General features: G+C 41.2%; 1 protein-coding gene across 1 annotated transcript in view; it reads right to left on the reverse strand.

Annotated features, from left to right (window-relative positions):
- Positions 1–10,458: 10,458 nt before the first annotated feature.
- The window catches only part of spred1 (sprouty related EVH1 domain containing 1), a 64,068-nt gene continuing 58,119 nt past the window's right edge, over positions 10,459–16,407 (reverse strand). The window contains exon 6 of the mRNA XM_084310565.1: positions 10,459–15,695. Coding sequence (XP_084166691.1) covers positions 14,997–15,695 — 699 coding nt within the window. The 3' untranslated portion in view covers positions 10,459–14,996. The remainder of the gene's footprint in view (positions 15,696–16,407) is intronic.

The raw sequence follows: 16,407 nt of genomic DNA on the forward strand, positions 1-16,407 counted from the left end.
TAGAATGGAGTTCATCTAGCTATGTACTCCGTAGTGAAACGTGTGATCTAGTCCACCGCACTGTCGTTCCGCCCTATGGGTAAACCCCGGAGTCACCCATCCCCATTCCGTCTTCTTCTTCTTCTTCTTCTGTGTTTTGATTGCTTGATTGATTGAAAACTTTATTAACAGATTGCAGAATGGGTACAATACAGTACGGCGTTAACATGTGTTTACATCAGGGTCCCAACCTCCTCCAATGTACGGTTTCAACGTCAAATGTATATACTTTTTTTTTTGGACTCTTTTCATATCACAAACAGTACTGTATTTGCAAATCTGGTATGTCATAAATGTATAGATGTACTGTACCCATTCTGCAATCTGTTAATAAAGTTTTCAATCAATCAATCCCCCATTTTCAATTCATAATGACATTAATGCCATACGCAACATACAGATATAGCTATATCATGGCATTTATGACATACATGACATACAGGCACAGTACTGTTATATTTGTGACATACAAGATATGCAAAATACAGTACTGTTAAACAGAGATCCTAACAGAAAATATATACATACGAGGGGGTCAGGGGGAGGAAACTGTACATTAGGAGGGGGTGGGTCGTGGGAGGGGGGGTTTCGACATTTACGGGGGCCATACAGATATACAGATATATCATGACATGTATGACAATAATAATAATAATAATAACTTTATTTGTATAGCACTTTTCATACAGAGGTTGCAGTTCAAAGTGCTTCACAACAGTAAAAAATACAGGCATAAGCGAGCATAAAAAGATAGACTGGTAGCAAGGTATGGCAAATCACAGTGTTTCACATTAGGATCTAGCATCAAAATAGGCTCTCCGCTTACAGTTTTCAGTAACACAAATAGTAAAAATAGTTTAAAATGATTCAGTTTAAAAATAGTCAAAAAATTATAAAATAGAACGGACATAAAAAATACAGGCATGAGCGAGCATAGCAAGGTATGGCAAATCACAGTGTTTCACATTAGGATCTAGCATCCTAATAGGCTCTATATTCAGTAATACAAATAATCACAGTGTTTCACATTTGGATCTAGCTAATAATAAAAATAGTTTAAAATGATTCAGTTTAAAAATAGTCATCAGTAAGAAGTAAAAAGTGCAATAACCGACACATGAATTTGATAGGCAGTGTACAAGAGTAGGCAGGGTAAGAATAGTGCAGGTAAATACAAGTTGTGTCAGGATATCCCTGATGTTTCCTCTTGCCACTAGGTGGTAGCCTAGCAATACATGACATACAGGTTTGATTGATTGATTGAAAAGTTTATTAACAGATTGCAGAATGGGCACAGTACAGTACAGCTCAATACATACAATTGTTAAGGGGATGCAGACCAGAGAAAGACTTTCGTCTTGTTTACATCAGGGTCCCCCATTTTCAATTCATCATAACATATATGACATACATGACATACAGATAGACGGTACTGCTACATCTATACATTTATGACATACCAGATTTGCAAATACAGTACTGTTTGTGATACAAAAAGTGTCCAGAAAAAGAGTGTATATACATTTGACGTAGAAACTGTACATTGGAGGAGGTTGGGTAGGTGGAGTGGGGTGGGTGGGTGGGGGGCTGTACATTGGAGGTGGGGGGGTTGGGTAGGGGGGGGGGGGTATACAGTACTGTTACGGGGCTTATTGAGGGTTGAGCAATATATATATCTTGGACTTTACTAAATGTCTCTGATATTGAGAATTGCCACATAACGGTATAGCTACAGTGGTTCTCAACCTTTTTGCCCCCAAGGGCCCCCAGTCTAAGGAATTATCCCCCCCCCCCCCCCCCCCCCCAGGGGAAACATGATAACACGTCTGCCTGTCATATCACGCCTCGTCTGTACACACTCCAATGTAGTTAGTCCATTTGATTCCATCACCATTCAATGGTTGAAACCAGAACCCCCCCATCTTTAACTGCCATATTCAGAAGGTGTGGGATATCTACCAAATAGAGCAAATAACATATTAATTGCAACTACAAAAATAAAATGTATTAAGCGATGGAGCCCTGCTATGCATCTACCAATGCAGTACATAATTGATACTGTAAAGTAAACTATGGATTAGTCTGTCGCAGTCAACAACTGTAGGCTGTTCTTGTTTATATAAACATATACCCTGGAGGGGTTCTCTACTGGTTGTCTAATATTTTAAACCCAATGCAATGTGAAGATTGTATTGATACAGCTGGACAAACTGAAAATGTGTCCATGTTTGAAACTAAATATACAAGTAGCCTATACGTTGCCATTGTACTTACTTAGTCCTAAAATATTTACAAAGCAAAACCCCTCTTTAATAAATGTCCTCCATTCCTAACAAACATTGAGTAGATGTGACATACATAAGAAAAAAAATATATATAAATAAAAAAAATTATATAATATTAACAACCATGTTATTGATAATTAGTTATGTTTTGTGACTGAAACATTATGTCATTAATAGTTGTGGCCGTCTGCCCCCTTTCTACAAGACAACTGGAATAAGAAATGGACCTGTTACAAATGGATCTATTTTGCACAATGCCAATTTCTGATAAGGTACACTTTATAGCCAAAGATGTAGCCAAAGATACGGATGGAAGAAGTAACTTAATTGAGTGAATGCGTTGACCTGCTTTCCACTGCTGAATAGTGGTTAGACTGGTCTTGATGCCTGCTGGAATCACCTTGGGGACAATGGTAGCCAAATGGTTAGAGAACCCTTGTGACTGAAGGCTTGATGGTTTAAATCAGTGGTCCCCAAACAGATTTTATCTTTTTTTTCCAGCATGGCAGCATCCCCATTGTCTGTGCTGAATGTTTGTTAGTGTTTGATATTTTTTGTTGGTTTTTAGTACTTTTAAACATCCATTTTTAGTAAGTAGTAGTTTTCATTTGATGCTATAATTTTTTCATTCACCGATTTGTGGACTTTTTTTTTAGTGTCCTGAAAGGCGCCTTATAAATAAAATGCATTATTATTATTATTATTATTATTATTATTATTATTATTATTATTATTATTATTATTATTATTATTATTATTATTATTATTATTATCATCATCCAGGAGGGAAAATACACTTTGGATAGTAGGGACTGCATCTCTGCCTGTCCTGGCCGCGTAAAGATTTTGCCCAACCCACTTTCAGTTCCGCGTTCGGGATCCGCAATCTGATTGGCCACTGAAGTTTCTCTCAGCGCCAATCGCGTTACGCCTAGTTCTGCCTCTAACCCTAACCCAACCCTAACCCTAACCCTAACCCAGTTGAAAGTGACTGAAAACGTACAGCACTGAGAACTAGGCGTAACGCGATTGGTGCTGAGAGAAACGTCAGTGGCCAATCAGATTGCAGATCCCGAACGCGGAACTGAAAGTGGGTTGGGCAAAATCTTTACGCGTCCTGGCCAGGACACACTTTGCAACATGTGATCTCCACTGGCAGTAGTTGGATATTGTAATGTGTGGCGAGGGGTTGCAGCAATTCCACTGAGAGAAACTGGTCTGAGGCTGGATAACATGCCTGTATGCCTCTCATAAGTTGTTCTCCAACTCATGAGAACCTGCTCTCAAGCTCTTGCAGCATTCAGTCGAGGACTGGATAGAACAGTCTCAGCTGATCTCCTGAGCTGAGGTCTGAGCTTGTGCCACAAGATGACTCAACTATACTCGTCCATCCTTTTCTGCTTCCTCCTTTGGCTGGTAGTATGTTCCTCAATCCCAAGGCCACATTCTGCAATCTGTTAATAAAGTTTTCAATCAATCAATCAATTACATATGGCCTTTGCCATCTCTCAATCAATCAATCAATCAGATTTATTTATATAGCACATTTCACATGACGCGTGTCAACCAAAGTGCTGTACAGAGGGTAGATACACAAGATACATATAGACAACAATCACACTCCGTTTTATGGGAGGGCACACAGGCAAACACATAGAAAAACAGGGCATGAGTCAGTGAACGGGAAAGGCTAATAGATAGAAGTGGGTTTTGAGCCTCGATTTGAAGGCATCTATCGAGGGGGCGAGCCTAATGGAGGTGGGGATGCTGTTCCACAGTTCAGGGGCTGCGACAGCAAAGGCACGGCCCCCCCTGAGCTTGAGGTTAGACCTCCGGACTGTCAGGAGCCTCTGATCGGCTGACCTGAGGGACCTGGTGTTGGAATAGGGGGATAGGAGGTCTGAGATGTAGGAGGGGGTGTGACCATTAAGGGCTTTAAAAACAAATAGGAGAACCTTAAAATCTATCCTGTAGCGTACTGGGAGCCAATGAAGGGAGGCAAGGACAGGGGTGATGTGGTCTCTCTTGCGGGTTCCGGTCAACAGTCTGGCAGCAGCGTTTTGTACCAGTTGTAAGCGGGACAGGGAAGACTGGTTAATGCCTATATAGAGGGAGTTGCAGTAGTCTAATCTAGATGAAATGAAGGCGTGGATGACTCTCTGAAGGTCTGCAGGGGAGAGAAGGGCTTTGAGTTTGGCAATGGTGCGTAGTTGGAAAAAACATGCCTTTACCACTGAGTTCACTTGTCTGTCAAATTTAAATTGTGGATCAAAAATGACACCTAGGTTCTTGACATACGGCTTGACCAGGGAGGACAGGTTGCCAAGGCTGTTGGTAAGGGTGGTGACAGCGTCTGGGGGACCGAAGAGGATTATTTCGGATTTGTTTTGATTTAGTTGTAGAGAGTTTTGTGCCATCCAACATTTAACATCATCCAGGCAGGATATGAGACTGTTAAGTAGAGACTGGTTGTTGGGTTTCAGGGAAACATAAAGCTGTGTGTCGTCAGCATAACAGTGAAAAGAGATGTTGTGCTTCTGAATGATTGGACCAAGGGGTAGCATGTAAAGGGAGAACAGGATTGGGCCAAGGATGGACCCTTGTGGGACTCCACAGGAGAGGGAGGTTGAGGGGGAGGAGCAGTTGGCAATGTTGACAGCAAAGCTTCTATTTGTTTGTGGGGAGCTCCAGTAGCTCACCATGTACCTCGACGCGAAAGCGTCGGGGAATACCGTGCTGCGTCACGGATCTGGTTGACTCCGAGTTCGATTCCCGGACCCGCCGTCATTTGCCGAATGTCTTCCCCTGTTCTCCCTCCCGTTTCACCCTGCATCTGTCGGTCATGCTTGACCAGAAAAGCGATAAACGCTAAAAAATGAAGTTTAACCCTTGTGTACCCCTGGTCTCTTTTTCTACTTTTTTGAAATATTTTGAGTGTGTGTGTGAGCACAGCGGTGTCTGTGTTTATTATTATTTCATGAAATTGGGTAAATATCTTAATTTTACATATATGTTCATTGTGTGAAAAGCTTATAATATGAAACACTCTAAAACAATAGTTATAGTGTTTAGTGCCTTCTTTACCCCTGGTCCCTTTTTCTACTCCCATCCGCTCCCATGTTAAAACGGCATTTTTAACCATTTTTAAATCTACTCTCATTCGTTCAATTCTCGATATATTTACCAAACCATTGCATATTCCACGAGCTAAGAACCCCGTCTAGGTTAGGATGTGCTGTTACCGATGTAAAACACATGTAGGCGTAATCGCTCTACAGATAACTTTGCCACAATTCAAGGGAGGTGAGATAGGCTGTACCAGGCTGTACCGGTTTGCCAGTGATTGAAACTCCGGAGACATGGTTTGGGGTGGTGGGGGGAGGGAGCGAGTGGATTTTCTGAGACAGAACCAGAGACGAACCGGACCGCGCAGTCGACAGCGCGCCACACGCCGAAATACAAGCCCCCCATCGCTGGCGCGCGCCAACGAGGAAGTGTCACGCACGGAGCAGGTCTGGTTCTCTTCCCAACAGCGAGGCGAGCCCAAGATTTCTGCCGCAGAACAACTTGGAACCGCCCGCACCAGATTTGGGTAAGTTGAGCGCTTAGTAACGTTTCGCCTCAAAGCCGTTTCTGGCCGAACTAGTCATCGAATCTTTAATATTTTTTTTGATGCGTATTCAGAGGTATTTCGTCGAGATACTTCTAAATGTAATGTTTTAAAAAAAATATGAGAAATATGGTAAAAAACAACATTTATCCGTTTCTTTCGATGAAAAAAAACGTTGTAACGTTTCGCCTCAACGCCGTTTCTGGCCGAACTAGTCATCGAATCTTTAATATCGTTTTTGATTCGTATTCAGAGGTATTTCGTCGAGATATTTCTAAATGTAATGTTTTAAAAATAAATATGAGAAATATGGTAGAAAAAAACAACATTTATCAGTTTTTTTCGATGAAAAAAAACGTTGTAACGTTTCGCCTCAACGCCGTTTCTGGCCGAACTAGTCATCGAATCTTTAATATTTTTTTTGATTCGTATTCAGAGGTATTTCGTCGAGATATTTCTAAATGTAATGTTTTAAAAAGAAATATGAGAAATATGGTAAAAAACAACATTTATCCGTTTTTTTGATGAAAAAACACGTTGTATCAAACAAACACAGGTTTGAGTGGTTATAATTCATAAATATGAGTAATCTGTTGAGAGATATATTGAGATTATGCTATTACTGTTAATCATGGGTAAATTTTTTTTTTAAATAGTAAACAGTTAAAATTATATGGCTTTAAACATGAGCCATCATTTCATCTCTTAAGCCCAGTGAGCTCAGCCATTGCTAGGGATGCACAAGGAAAAAAAAAAAAAAAAAAGCTTCTATTTGTGAGATAGGAGGAGAACCATGCTAGTGCAGTGTCACTGACACCAACCCCATGTTGGAGACGATGTCCTGCACTGTGCTTTTAAATAGTACAGAGATAGAGCTAGGTGGTCTGTAGGTACTGTATAGTTATTTCATGAATAGTGTTATTTATTTCATTAATAGTGTTATTATTTATTTCCTGACTTTTTTTTCTGTGAAGATCCCGGAAAGGGTTATTAATATTTGGTTATGTGTGGCTTTCTGGAAAACAATAAATGTTTACGTTTAGGCACCCCTGCGATCGTCACACTTTTTCTGTTACAAACTGACCCCGGCCCCCACCAGAGAAGGGAAAAGTTATGTGGCCCTTAGCCCCTCACAGGAAAAAGTTTGGGGACCCCTGGTTTAAATCCTTCAACCAGCTAGGACAATTTGAGTGGAGGTAGTGAACATGGATCACTCTCCCCTTTTTCAACAGTACCGTTAGGATGTGTAACACTGTAATAATACCTGATAATGTAATAACTTTTCATAATGTAATACTTTTTTTCATTAGAAATATTTTATAATGTAATAAAACCGGTGTTTAAAAATAATTATATATATATCATAAGTAATAGCATATCAAAATGACTGTATTCATGTTTTATTTAAATGAGAATAGTAGAGGGGGAAAAAGTGTCACACACATGAATGTATATGCATAATGCACATGCCCCCCCCCCCCTCTCTCTCTCTCGTTCAGTTCAGTTCAATTCAATAATGCTGCATTGGCATGACTGCATTTGTTACAATGTTGCCAAAGCAACAATTATTGTTAAAACATTATTGTCAATAATAATCAAGTTAACCTTTGAACAGGACATGTCTATGATTGGAACATTCAATAAGGTTTCACATATTTTCAGAGACCATTCTAAGCCATAACGACCCTGGATCTATGTGAGAGATTCTTTGGCTGAATGTCTTGAAAGAAATGGGCAACAACAGTTTTGCATGGCATTCCACTTGTTGGAATGTTGATTCCTTTAGATTTTCTGTAAGATACACTACTTTTATTTTTGGCATTTACAGTAATATTCACATTTAGTTGGTTGATGATGGTAATGCTACACATTGAAGGTAATACAATTAATTGAGGTATGTTGTTTGTTGTCAAGTTACATGTTTCAGGATGTTATTTTTTGTTTTGAACTACAACATCTGTTTACCATTTGGATTGTGCTAGACACATAGCACACAGGGCAATATTATAAGGTCAAAGATGTCTTTTGGAAATAGAGTTCTGTATCTTTTTTTTGTTTAATGAAAATGGGCAGCAACAGTTTTGTAAGGCAGTCCACTTTATGTTAATTTACCTTTCAGTAAGAGACTATCATTTTATGTTTGGTGGTTACAGACAATATAAGGTCAAATATATATATATATTTAATAAAGTACAGTGTGGGCCTGCGGTAGTCCAGCGAACTAAGGCATTCTGGGACGTTTGTATATTTATTTTACTGCTAGGTCTACTACAGTGGTCTGGAGAGGGACAATAAAGGTTATTTGTTTCAAAGAGAGAATTTCTGGAAATGTGTTAAATCTTTCAAAAACCCTTCTGTGACGTAGGTAGGTTCGTCATCCTCCTTATTGTTGTATTTGTATGTGTATTTTCACCTATAATGAATTCCCTCTTGTGTTTCTCCCCTTCTCAGGTGCCGCCCGCCCCTTCCTTTTAGAGTGTGTTGATTGCCCGAGGATGACGGCAGCTGAGGGCAATCACGCATTAAGGGGCGGGTGGATAAAACCTGAGATCCTGCACACACTTCTTCTTCTTCTTCTTCTTCTTCTTCGTTTGATTTATTGGCAGTTGGCACATCCTTCAGGGTGCATTACCGCCACTTCCTCTAGTTTGACACGATCGTAACTTCACAATACCGCCATCTTCTGGCCCCCTTACATTTACATTTACATTTAGTCATTTAGCTGACGCTTTTATCCAAAGCGACTTACAAGTTCTGTACGACAAGCCATCAGGAAGGGCACCTCCCATACTGTCCCTTCTGCGTTCACCATCCTGGAGTGCAGCTAACGCTGCTTCCCCCTGACTGAGTCCCCCTCCACAATACATGCTTCACCTCCCGTGGCCTGGCTCTGAACTACCCGCTCACTCACACCCCCCTTCTCTAACTCTACTAGATCAGCCACCCTCTTTAACTCCCTTATAACATCCTCCACTGTCAACCCCTCCATACCCAAGTGTCCCACTGCTGCTTGCACTACCAACTTGGTCCTAGCTGTCCTACCACTAACCGTCGCCGTTGTAATCACTACACCTGCCACAAAGGCCACTATATCCAACTTCTCCCTCCACACCCTCCTCTTCTCCTCCTGTACCTCCTCTACTGTCAGCTGCCCTTTCCTAAAACCCAGTTCCCCCTCTTTCCTGCACACACTCATGGCCTTGTGCCATTATCACCAGACTGTGCATAGTGGGTTGTGTCAGCCTTTTTGCCATGCTGATTGCATGTGTCTGTATATATTGTGTTGGCCTTTTTATTGCTGGGTGGTTCCCAGATTGTAAGTGTGACTGTTGCTATTTGGCTATTCTTAATAGCCGTATTGTGTTGCACTATTATTGCTGGGTGGTTCCCAGATTGCCAACCTGTGGTGGCCTGTGGTTGTGTCCAGTGACACTAGGTCACTTGTGTTGTTTTAGTGTTTCCCCTTGTTTTCCCCATTTTTTTTTAGATGGGGTTATTAGTGTAGGGGTATCATTTACCCTGTTTGTTCGTGTTTATTGTTATTCCTGTCTTGTTCTCCCCTTCCCTTGTGTCAATTTGTGTTGTGGGTTTCATTCCCCATTTTGATACAATAAAATACTAAATTTACTTTTGGAAAACGCTTTCTTTATTTCCTGCCGGGACCTGTGCTTAAAAGCACCTGCTGGACGGGTTGATATTCACAGCAACCCGGTCTAACTACCATAATAGTGTAAATTCATACGTCTATAAAACATATACACAATTATATACAACATTTATAGACCTTTGTTTGTGACGGAGAATACTTATTGAACACAATTATTCAATAATGTAAAGTTGCAGTTTGTTCATGGAGCTGAAGCATTTAAGAATAGAATGTTATTCCTCTAAAGCTAGACTAAAGAGTGCGTGTTTTAATTTTAGCTCTGCATGTAGCAAAGTGAGACAGTTGATATGAATGACATAAAACAAAGAATGCTTTTTGAACAAGATTATACATTAGTATTTGCCACATAAAGGTAATCTGTCATTAACTGACTATACTTTTATACTCAGTTCACTGCAGTTCACTGCTCTCCCTCTCTACAAGTTAATCCATGCAAAATGTGACACTTTTCTTTTATTAACCATCACATTTTTAAGTTATTATGTTATACACAAGTTATTACATTGTCTTGAAAAAGTTGTTATGTCATCCGTTCCACATTTATTACTTTATCCGGATGTATTACATTATAAAGTCCTTCTTTGTTACAGGGTGCCTTTGAGCATCATTGGAACCATCTCCACTGGAACCATTCTGTTGCCAACACTGCAAGGTGTGTGTATAACTGCATGTGTGAAGCAGGGCATTACATAAAATGAGCAAGTGTGCTCTATCAAATAGGATTGGATATAGGTTTATACTCACACACACACACACCACAACAACAAACCCCTTATTGCCAATTGAGGTAGCTTACAATCTAAACTGGGGAGGGAATCCTACAGTAGTGAATACAAGAAAGAACACAGGACACCAGATTAAAACTCACCATTTTATTATGATAATGTTATTTGATATGTCAAATTACAAGTGTATGATGTAACATAAAAACAGTTACAAACATATGTATGCATATTTACATTATATATTTATGAAAAGTAACGAGCTACATCTGTAAAAAGAAAACACAACTATGACATGAGTTATTGGGACTATACATTTTACATCATATACTTGGTATTCTCAAACCATGATGGAAATACCTAGACGCATATAAACCAAGAGAACCAGAACGAAGAGTTTTTGTTAAGTTTGTAAGGTGGGAGACGAGGATGGATGGACGTGAGGCACTTTTTCGAGGTTGTCAGGGTGTGAAAAGCTGATGATGGCACTAAGAAACTCAAAAGATGCACGAGAAAGAGAGGAAGAGGAAGAAAAGGAAAAAGCGGGCAGTGTTTATAGAATAGTTAAAAGACCATTTATACTGCAATTCTCAAAAAACACAAAATGTTTTCCACTATTTAACTAATCACATGTTACATCATCAAGCGCTGTAAGATAAAAAAAAAAAAAAAAAAAACGTACATATAATCATCAGTGCACCAAAAGCATTGGAGAATCGAAAAGTAACCACTCATAAACTGCTGTGAAAAGTAACAATTTTTTTCTTTTTTCTTTAAAACAATACACTGAAGAGAAACAGGTTTATAATATAGCCTTTTTCTGTCCTTTTTTATCTACACAAAGTCAAGAATGTACAACTCGTATGCATTCCCAAAGATATGCACAATTTTCCAAGATCAAAAGAAGATAAAAGACTAGCAGCAAAAGTGGTTAAAAAAACTGAAGTCTTACATAATGCAGGTAAAAATAAAAAATATATATATGAAAGCGGGACAGACACATGTTGCATATAATACAGTACGTGACAGGAAGTTGCACTGTGCTGGTTAATGCAGAATGAAAAAAATTGTATCTCAGTATTTCTTTTCTAAAACCTTTTGTATAAACGCACGTCCTACACTTTGCTTCTCAGCCAGCAAGTTTTAAATCAGGTTCATCAAACCTTGGTTCAGCTTGCGATATGCAGGGCAATCCAATTGCAATGGGAGTTAAAACAAAAACGAAACAGACGAAACACACGTTTTTTAACACACCCGTGCGGGTCAACGCATGAGGAACTGACTCACGTGCGCGTCCCTGCGGACCCACAAGCACACAAATAACAGCCACACGCTCGTGCTGTGCAGTACACACGTACACACACTCACTCTCGCTGTACAGTACACACGTACACACACTCACTCGCGCTGTACAGTACACACACTCATTCACTCAATGTGCAGTACACGTACACACTCACGCTGTACAGTACACACTCGCGCTGTACAGTACACAAACACACACACAGCATAATCAAACAAACACAAAACACTCATGGTCATGGTTATATGCCGTCGGGAGAACTAGGTATTGTTTTTTTAACAGTCTTTCATAGCTGATTCTCTCTCAACACAATAAAATTAGTGATTGTATCTAGCAGCTTTATATATCAAACGTTTGAAATAAGTGGACTGCCACTACGGTACCGTGTTAGCGCTATATATCTTTCCTTCCTTCCTTTCCACCGTACGAAACTAGAGAGAGACTATTAGAAGCTCAATAGTAATTTCCATCGCAAACGCCCTCTACTTTTCAATGTGAAATAATACTAAAAGGTGACCTATGTACATAATGCTGTCAATTGAAGCTACAGTATATGCTGACAGCAGCCATAAATACAGCTCTATATTTAACATTTCAAGGAGAGGAGAGAGAAGAGAGAAAAAAAAAGAAAAGGATTATTATCAGTATTTAAATATAATGTTAAGTATTTACAGGTGTTTTGGAGTTTGGTAGCAGGGGAGGGTCTTGTCGTCTACCCTAGAGCGATAAAGTGTCCTGTCCCGTCACTGACTCAGTCTCGAGAGAGAGAGATAGAGAGAGAGGGGGGGGGGGGAGAGAGGGAGAAAGAGAGGTCAATATGTTTTCCCATGTTAAAAGATTGCATAGAAAGTAAGGAGATGTTGATGTCGCTGGGCATAACCCGGAGTGGAATTTGGAAGAAATGGTTTCCTCTCCCCTCTAGTCCAGTCTTGTAGACTAAGGTGCCACTATCCTAAACCAGGAGACAGGAGAGGGGGGGGGGGGGTGCATATCTGTATGCAACAGTAACATGGCTATAGTACCAAGTTCTGTTGAAAATTGAGGTCTATTTCATTATGATGAGCAAAACATTTTGAAAAAAGGGACCATTGTCTTTGTTAGCAAAACACTAGATGTCCAAAATGTACTTAATAGTTTTGTTGGGGGTTAATAAAAAAAAGTGTCCCTGTGTAATATTCTAACATCAGTGTTACTCAGAATAGTCGAAACAAAAGCTATTCAACCAAAGTGATGTCCCTACTGTCATTCTGCACGGTTAGAATTGGCTGTGTTCCTTTGGGTAGGAAATGGGGTTTTAACAAACCCTTCATCTCTGCCTATCACTCTTTCTTGGCCTGGATATCTCACAAGTATTTTAGACACCAACATCCCGTCTTTGCTCCACTGTGAGCCAATGGATATGGATGATCTTAGTGTCCATACGCTTCTGGGAAATATGTTGCAGGTCAGTATTGTTAGGTGTGTGTGTGTGTGTGTATATATATGTATATATATATATATATATATATATATATATACACACACACACACACACACACATCACATTGTCAATGGTAACATTTCATGACATCTCATTGCCATTGTATATGAAGACCTATGCACACACTATAGCTGTGTGCTGTTCCATAGCTATACGTTCATAAGTAATTGAAAACTATGCACCCATTCATTCAGGACATGGTAAATGGTTAGTGATCCAGAGGACTAGCTGTCTAGGAAAGACTCGAGGACAGCCATTCATTCAGGACATGGTAAATGGTTATTGATCACGAGGAGTAGCTGTCTAGGAAAGACTGGGGGACAGCACTACAAGCAACACCAGATTCACATACTCCAAAGAAAAATTTAAATAAATTTGAAACAGGACAAACATAACAGTACTTTTGGAAATTTGTAGAGAGTGCTGTAACCAAAGCTTGTAGACCAGTGCTTTTAAGGTGGGTTTTAGACTCACACTAGAATGTGATTCTCAAATCTGGGAGGGGGATTCTGTACCGAGGGGGGGGGGGGGGGGGGTAATTTAAGTGCCTCATTCATTCATTCAACCAAGGAGCACTCACCAGAAACAAAACTTGCTGGTTGAGCAAAAGTTCAGCTTTTAGGTTCAAAATAATCTTAAAATCAACAGAAAAATAACAATAATGAAATATATCACCAGTTTCGATATGAAGCTAATAAAACTGGAGGTGGGGGGGGGGGGGGTCTGAAATTTGTTGAAAGTATGTGAAATTGTGATGTATTGGTCACAATTAAGGTGGTTCAGGAAGGCTCCAATGTTATTTCTTTACATGGAAAAATAGGCTCTCTTTTATTTTGGGGGGGGGGGGGATTGAGGATGATAAAGTAGTTACCATTATTCCCTTCTAGTCATGGAATCGATCCCTTTTATGTTGGAATGCAATCAAATGGTCCAAATTGCCTTAGCAAGACAAAGGAAGTCTCCTTTTTCTTTCTAACATCTTCTAAGTTGGGGGCCGGGGGAGCGGCGTCAGACCATACCTCCAGAACGACAGACCGGCCGCTGAGCTCTTTCTTTAACATTCAATGAAAGTGAAAGCAAGGAGAGAGAAAAATCACATAGGCTATACATCCACCAACATCTCTCAAATGTTAAATTACACTAAAATATGGTGGTTAATGTACCACTAGAATTTCAGAGAGGGGTTACTTTTATGGGGGGGGGATACAATTTCTAGTGCACTTTCTCTGTCTAATAATTACATCGTCAGCGAATGCTCGAGCCATGAAGGAAAGGCCACTGTTACCCAACTGCAAATCCACAAAGAAAATAAACAAGAACATATCCCTTTTAGCATACTCAAAACAGCAAGTATATTTTCTGTACGCATTATAGTTTTGTTTTCTTTTCGACGTTGTTTAGTTTTTGCTCTCTGTACAAAAGTCAATTTTCCTTCATTAAAAGTTACACGTTACTTGTAGTAGAGTCCTGACACAGGTGGTCTGGTGTTGTCTATGTGTGAGTGAGTGTGAGAGGTGTGTGTACATGTGCGTGTGTGTTTAGTAATATCTCCAGAGTCTATTAATCTCAACGACTCCTCCTCCTCCTCCTCTTCTTCCTCCTCCGGGTTAAGCTTCTGAACTCAACGTCACACTCGAGAGGCCTCCCCGATCTCCCCGCAAAGCACATGGTTTGTCCTCCACTGCTGCATGTCGGCGACAAACACAAACTGAAATCTCCAAAAGCCCTCAGAGGCGGGGGATCAACAACACCATCACCCCGTCTTGAGAAAAACGGAATGAAAACAAGGATGTCGGCTTTTTTTTAAATCTCCGATTTTTATCCGGCTTCCCGTGTTAAGCTAGCTCGGTGGGTTGTGTGTTCCCGGCGTCCCGACCGCACGCCCCGGGGTCACCCCGCCGCCTTGTGCTTGCCCCCGCAGCAGCGGCACGCCTCGCCGCAGTGGTGGCAGGCGCGGAGCGGCAGGTAGCAGCACATGCACGGGGCGATGAAGGAGAGCGCCACCAGGGCCAGCCAGCGCAGGCAGAACTGCTCGTCTGAGGTGTCGCACGAGCACGGGTCCGAGAAGTCCCCCTCGGAGTCGGACATGCAGTGGTACAGCATGCTCTCGGCGCACAGCATGCAGCTGACCTTGTAGATGCACTGCTTGATGGGGTCGGGCGCGTCCTGGCACTGGCCCCGCCGGTTGTCCTCGTGGTTGAACATCTCCCGGCAGTAGATGCAGCGTGAGCGCTCGCCGTCCTCCCGCCGCCGGCGCCCCTTCTTGGTCTTGAGCAGCGGCGAGGGCTGCGTCTTGACGGACGTGTCCTTGCCCAGCCCCAGGCCCACGCCCGTGCCGAGGCCCACGCCGGAGTCGGAGTGGCGCTCGCTGCCGGGGCCGTCGGGGAAGAGGTACTCGCACTTCTTACTGTCCAGTTTGTGGAAGGCGGCGGGGAAGTGGAGGTCGTCTCGCTCCGCCTCGTGCTTCCACATGACGGGGTGGCGGTAGTCCTCGTAGCCGCGGATGAGCACGTCCCTGCGCGGGTTGATGCGGACGATCTCCTCCTCGTCCATGTGGAAACTCACGTGGCGCGTCGACTTGAAGGAGACCTGTTTCCAAGAGACGTTTAGAATCAGCTTAATTACTTACGTCATGTAGCCTGTGGGTCTTTTTTTTTTTTTAAAGACAAATCAAGAACACTGCATTATCCTCTAAATGATGGGTCTTTTTGAAAACATCATTATTTAAAAAGAAGAAATGTAAAACATCCCTAGTACCATCACTTACTGTCTTACACCAAGTTCCATGTCCAGCATTTCTAACCTCCAGAGATAGTTATGAGGAATGTATGATCAAAATCTGAAAGATGTAACCTCGACTAGGGATGCCATAAAATATTAATTATTGCTGTGTGTGCAAATACTTAATGATCAATAGATTTTTTACACATCAAGACAAGATTTACACATCAAGACTGGATTTACACACTTGATTTACATATCAAGACTAGATTTGCTTTTTTACACATCAATGTACTGAAATCATGTGAAAACATGAATCGTTTCCCATTCATAAATGTTTCCATTTGCATGTAATGCAACTGGGCAACCACAAGGAGGCGACATCAAATCATTCCATCCCCCTTGCTCCAAAAAAAGGAAGCCGAGACGGCAGTGTTTCCAGGTGGTGGATGACACAGGCGAACGCTTCCATGTGCCGTTTGAGTTGGTGTAACATTTAGGGGTTGGGTGCAACATTTCTGAGCGTGGCATTAAGTTCTTTAAAGCCTCAACTAGCTTGTGCTGAAACAGGAGGTATATT

Source organism: Notolepis coatsorum (genome assembly GCF_963971535.1).
Source record: "Notolepis coatsorum genome assembly, chromosome: 3".
Classification (NCBI taxonomy): domain Eukaryota; kingdom Metazoa; phylum Chordata; class Actinopteri; order Aulopiformes; family Paralepididae; genus Notolepis; species Notolepis coatsorum.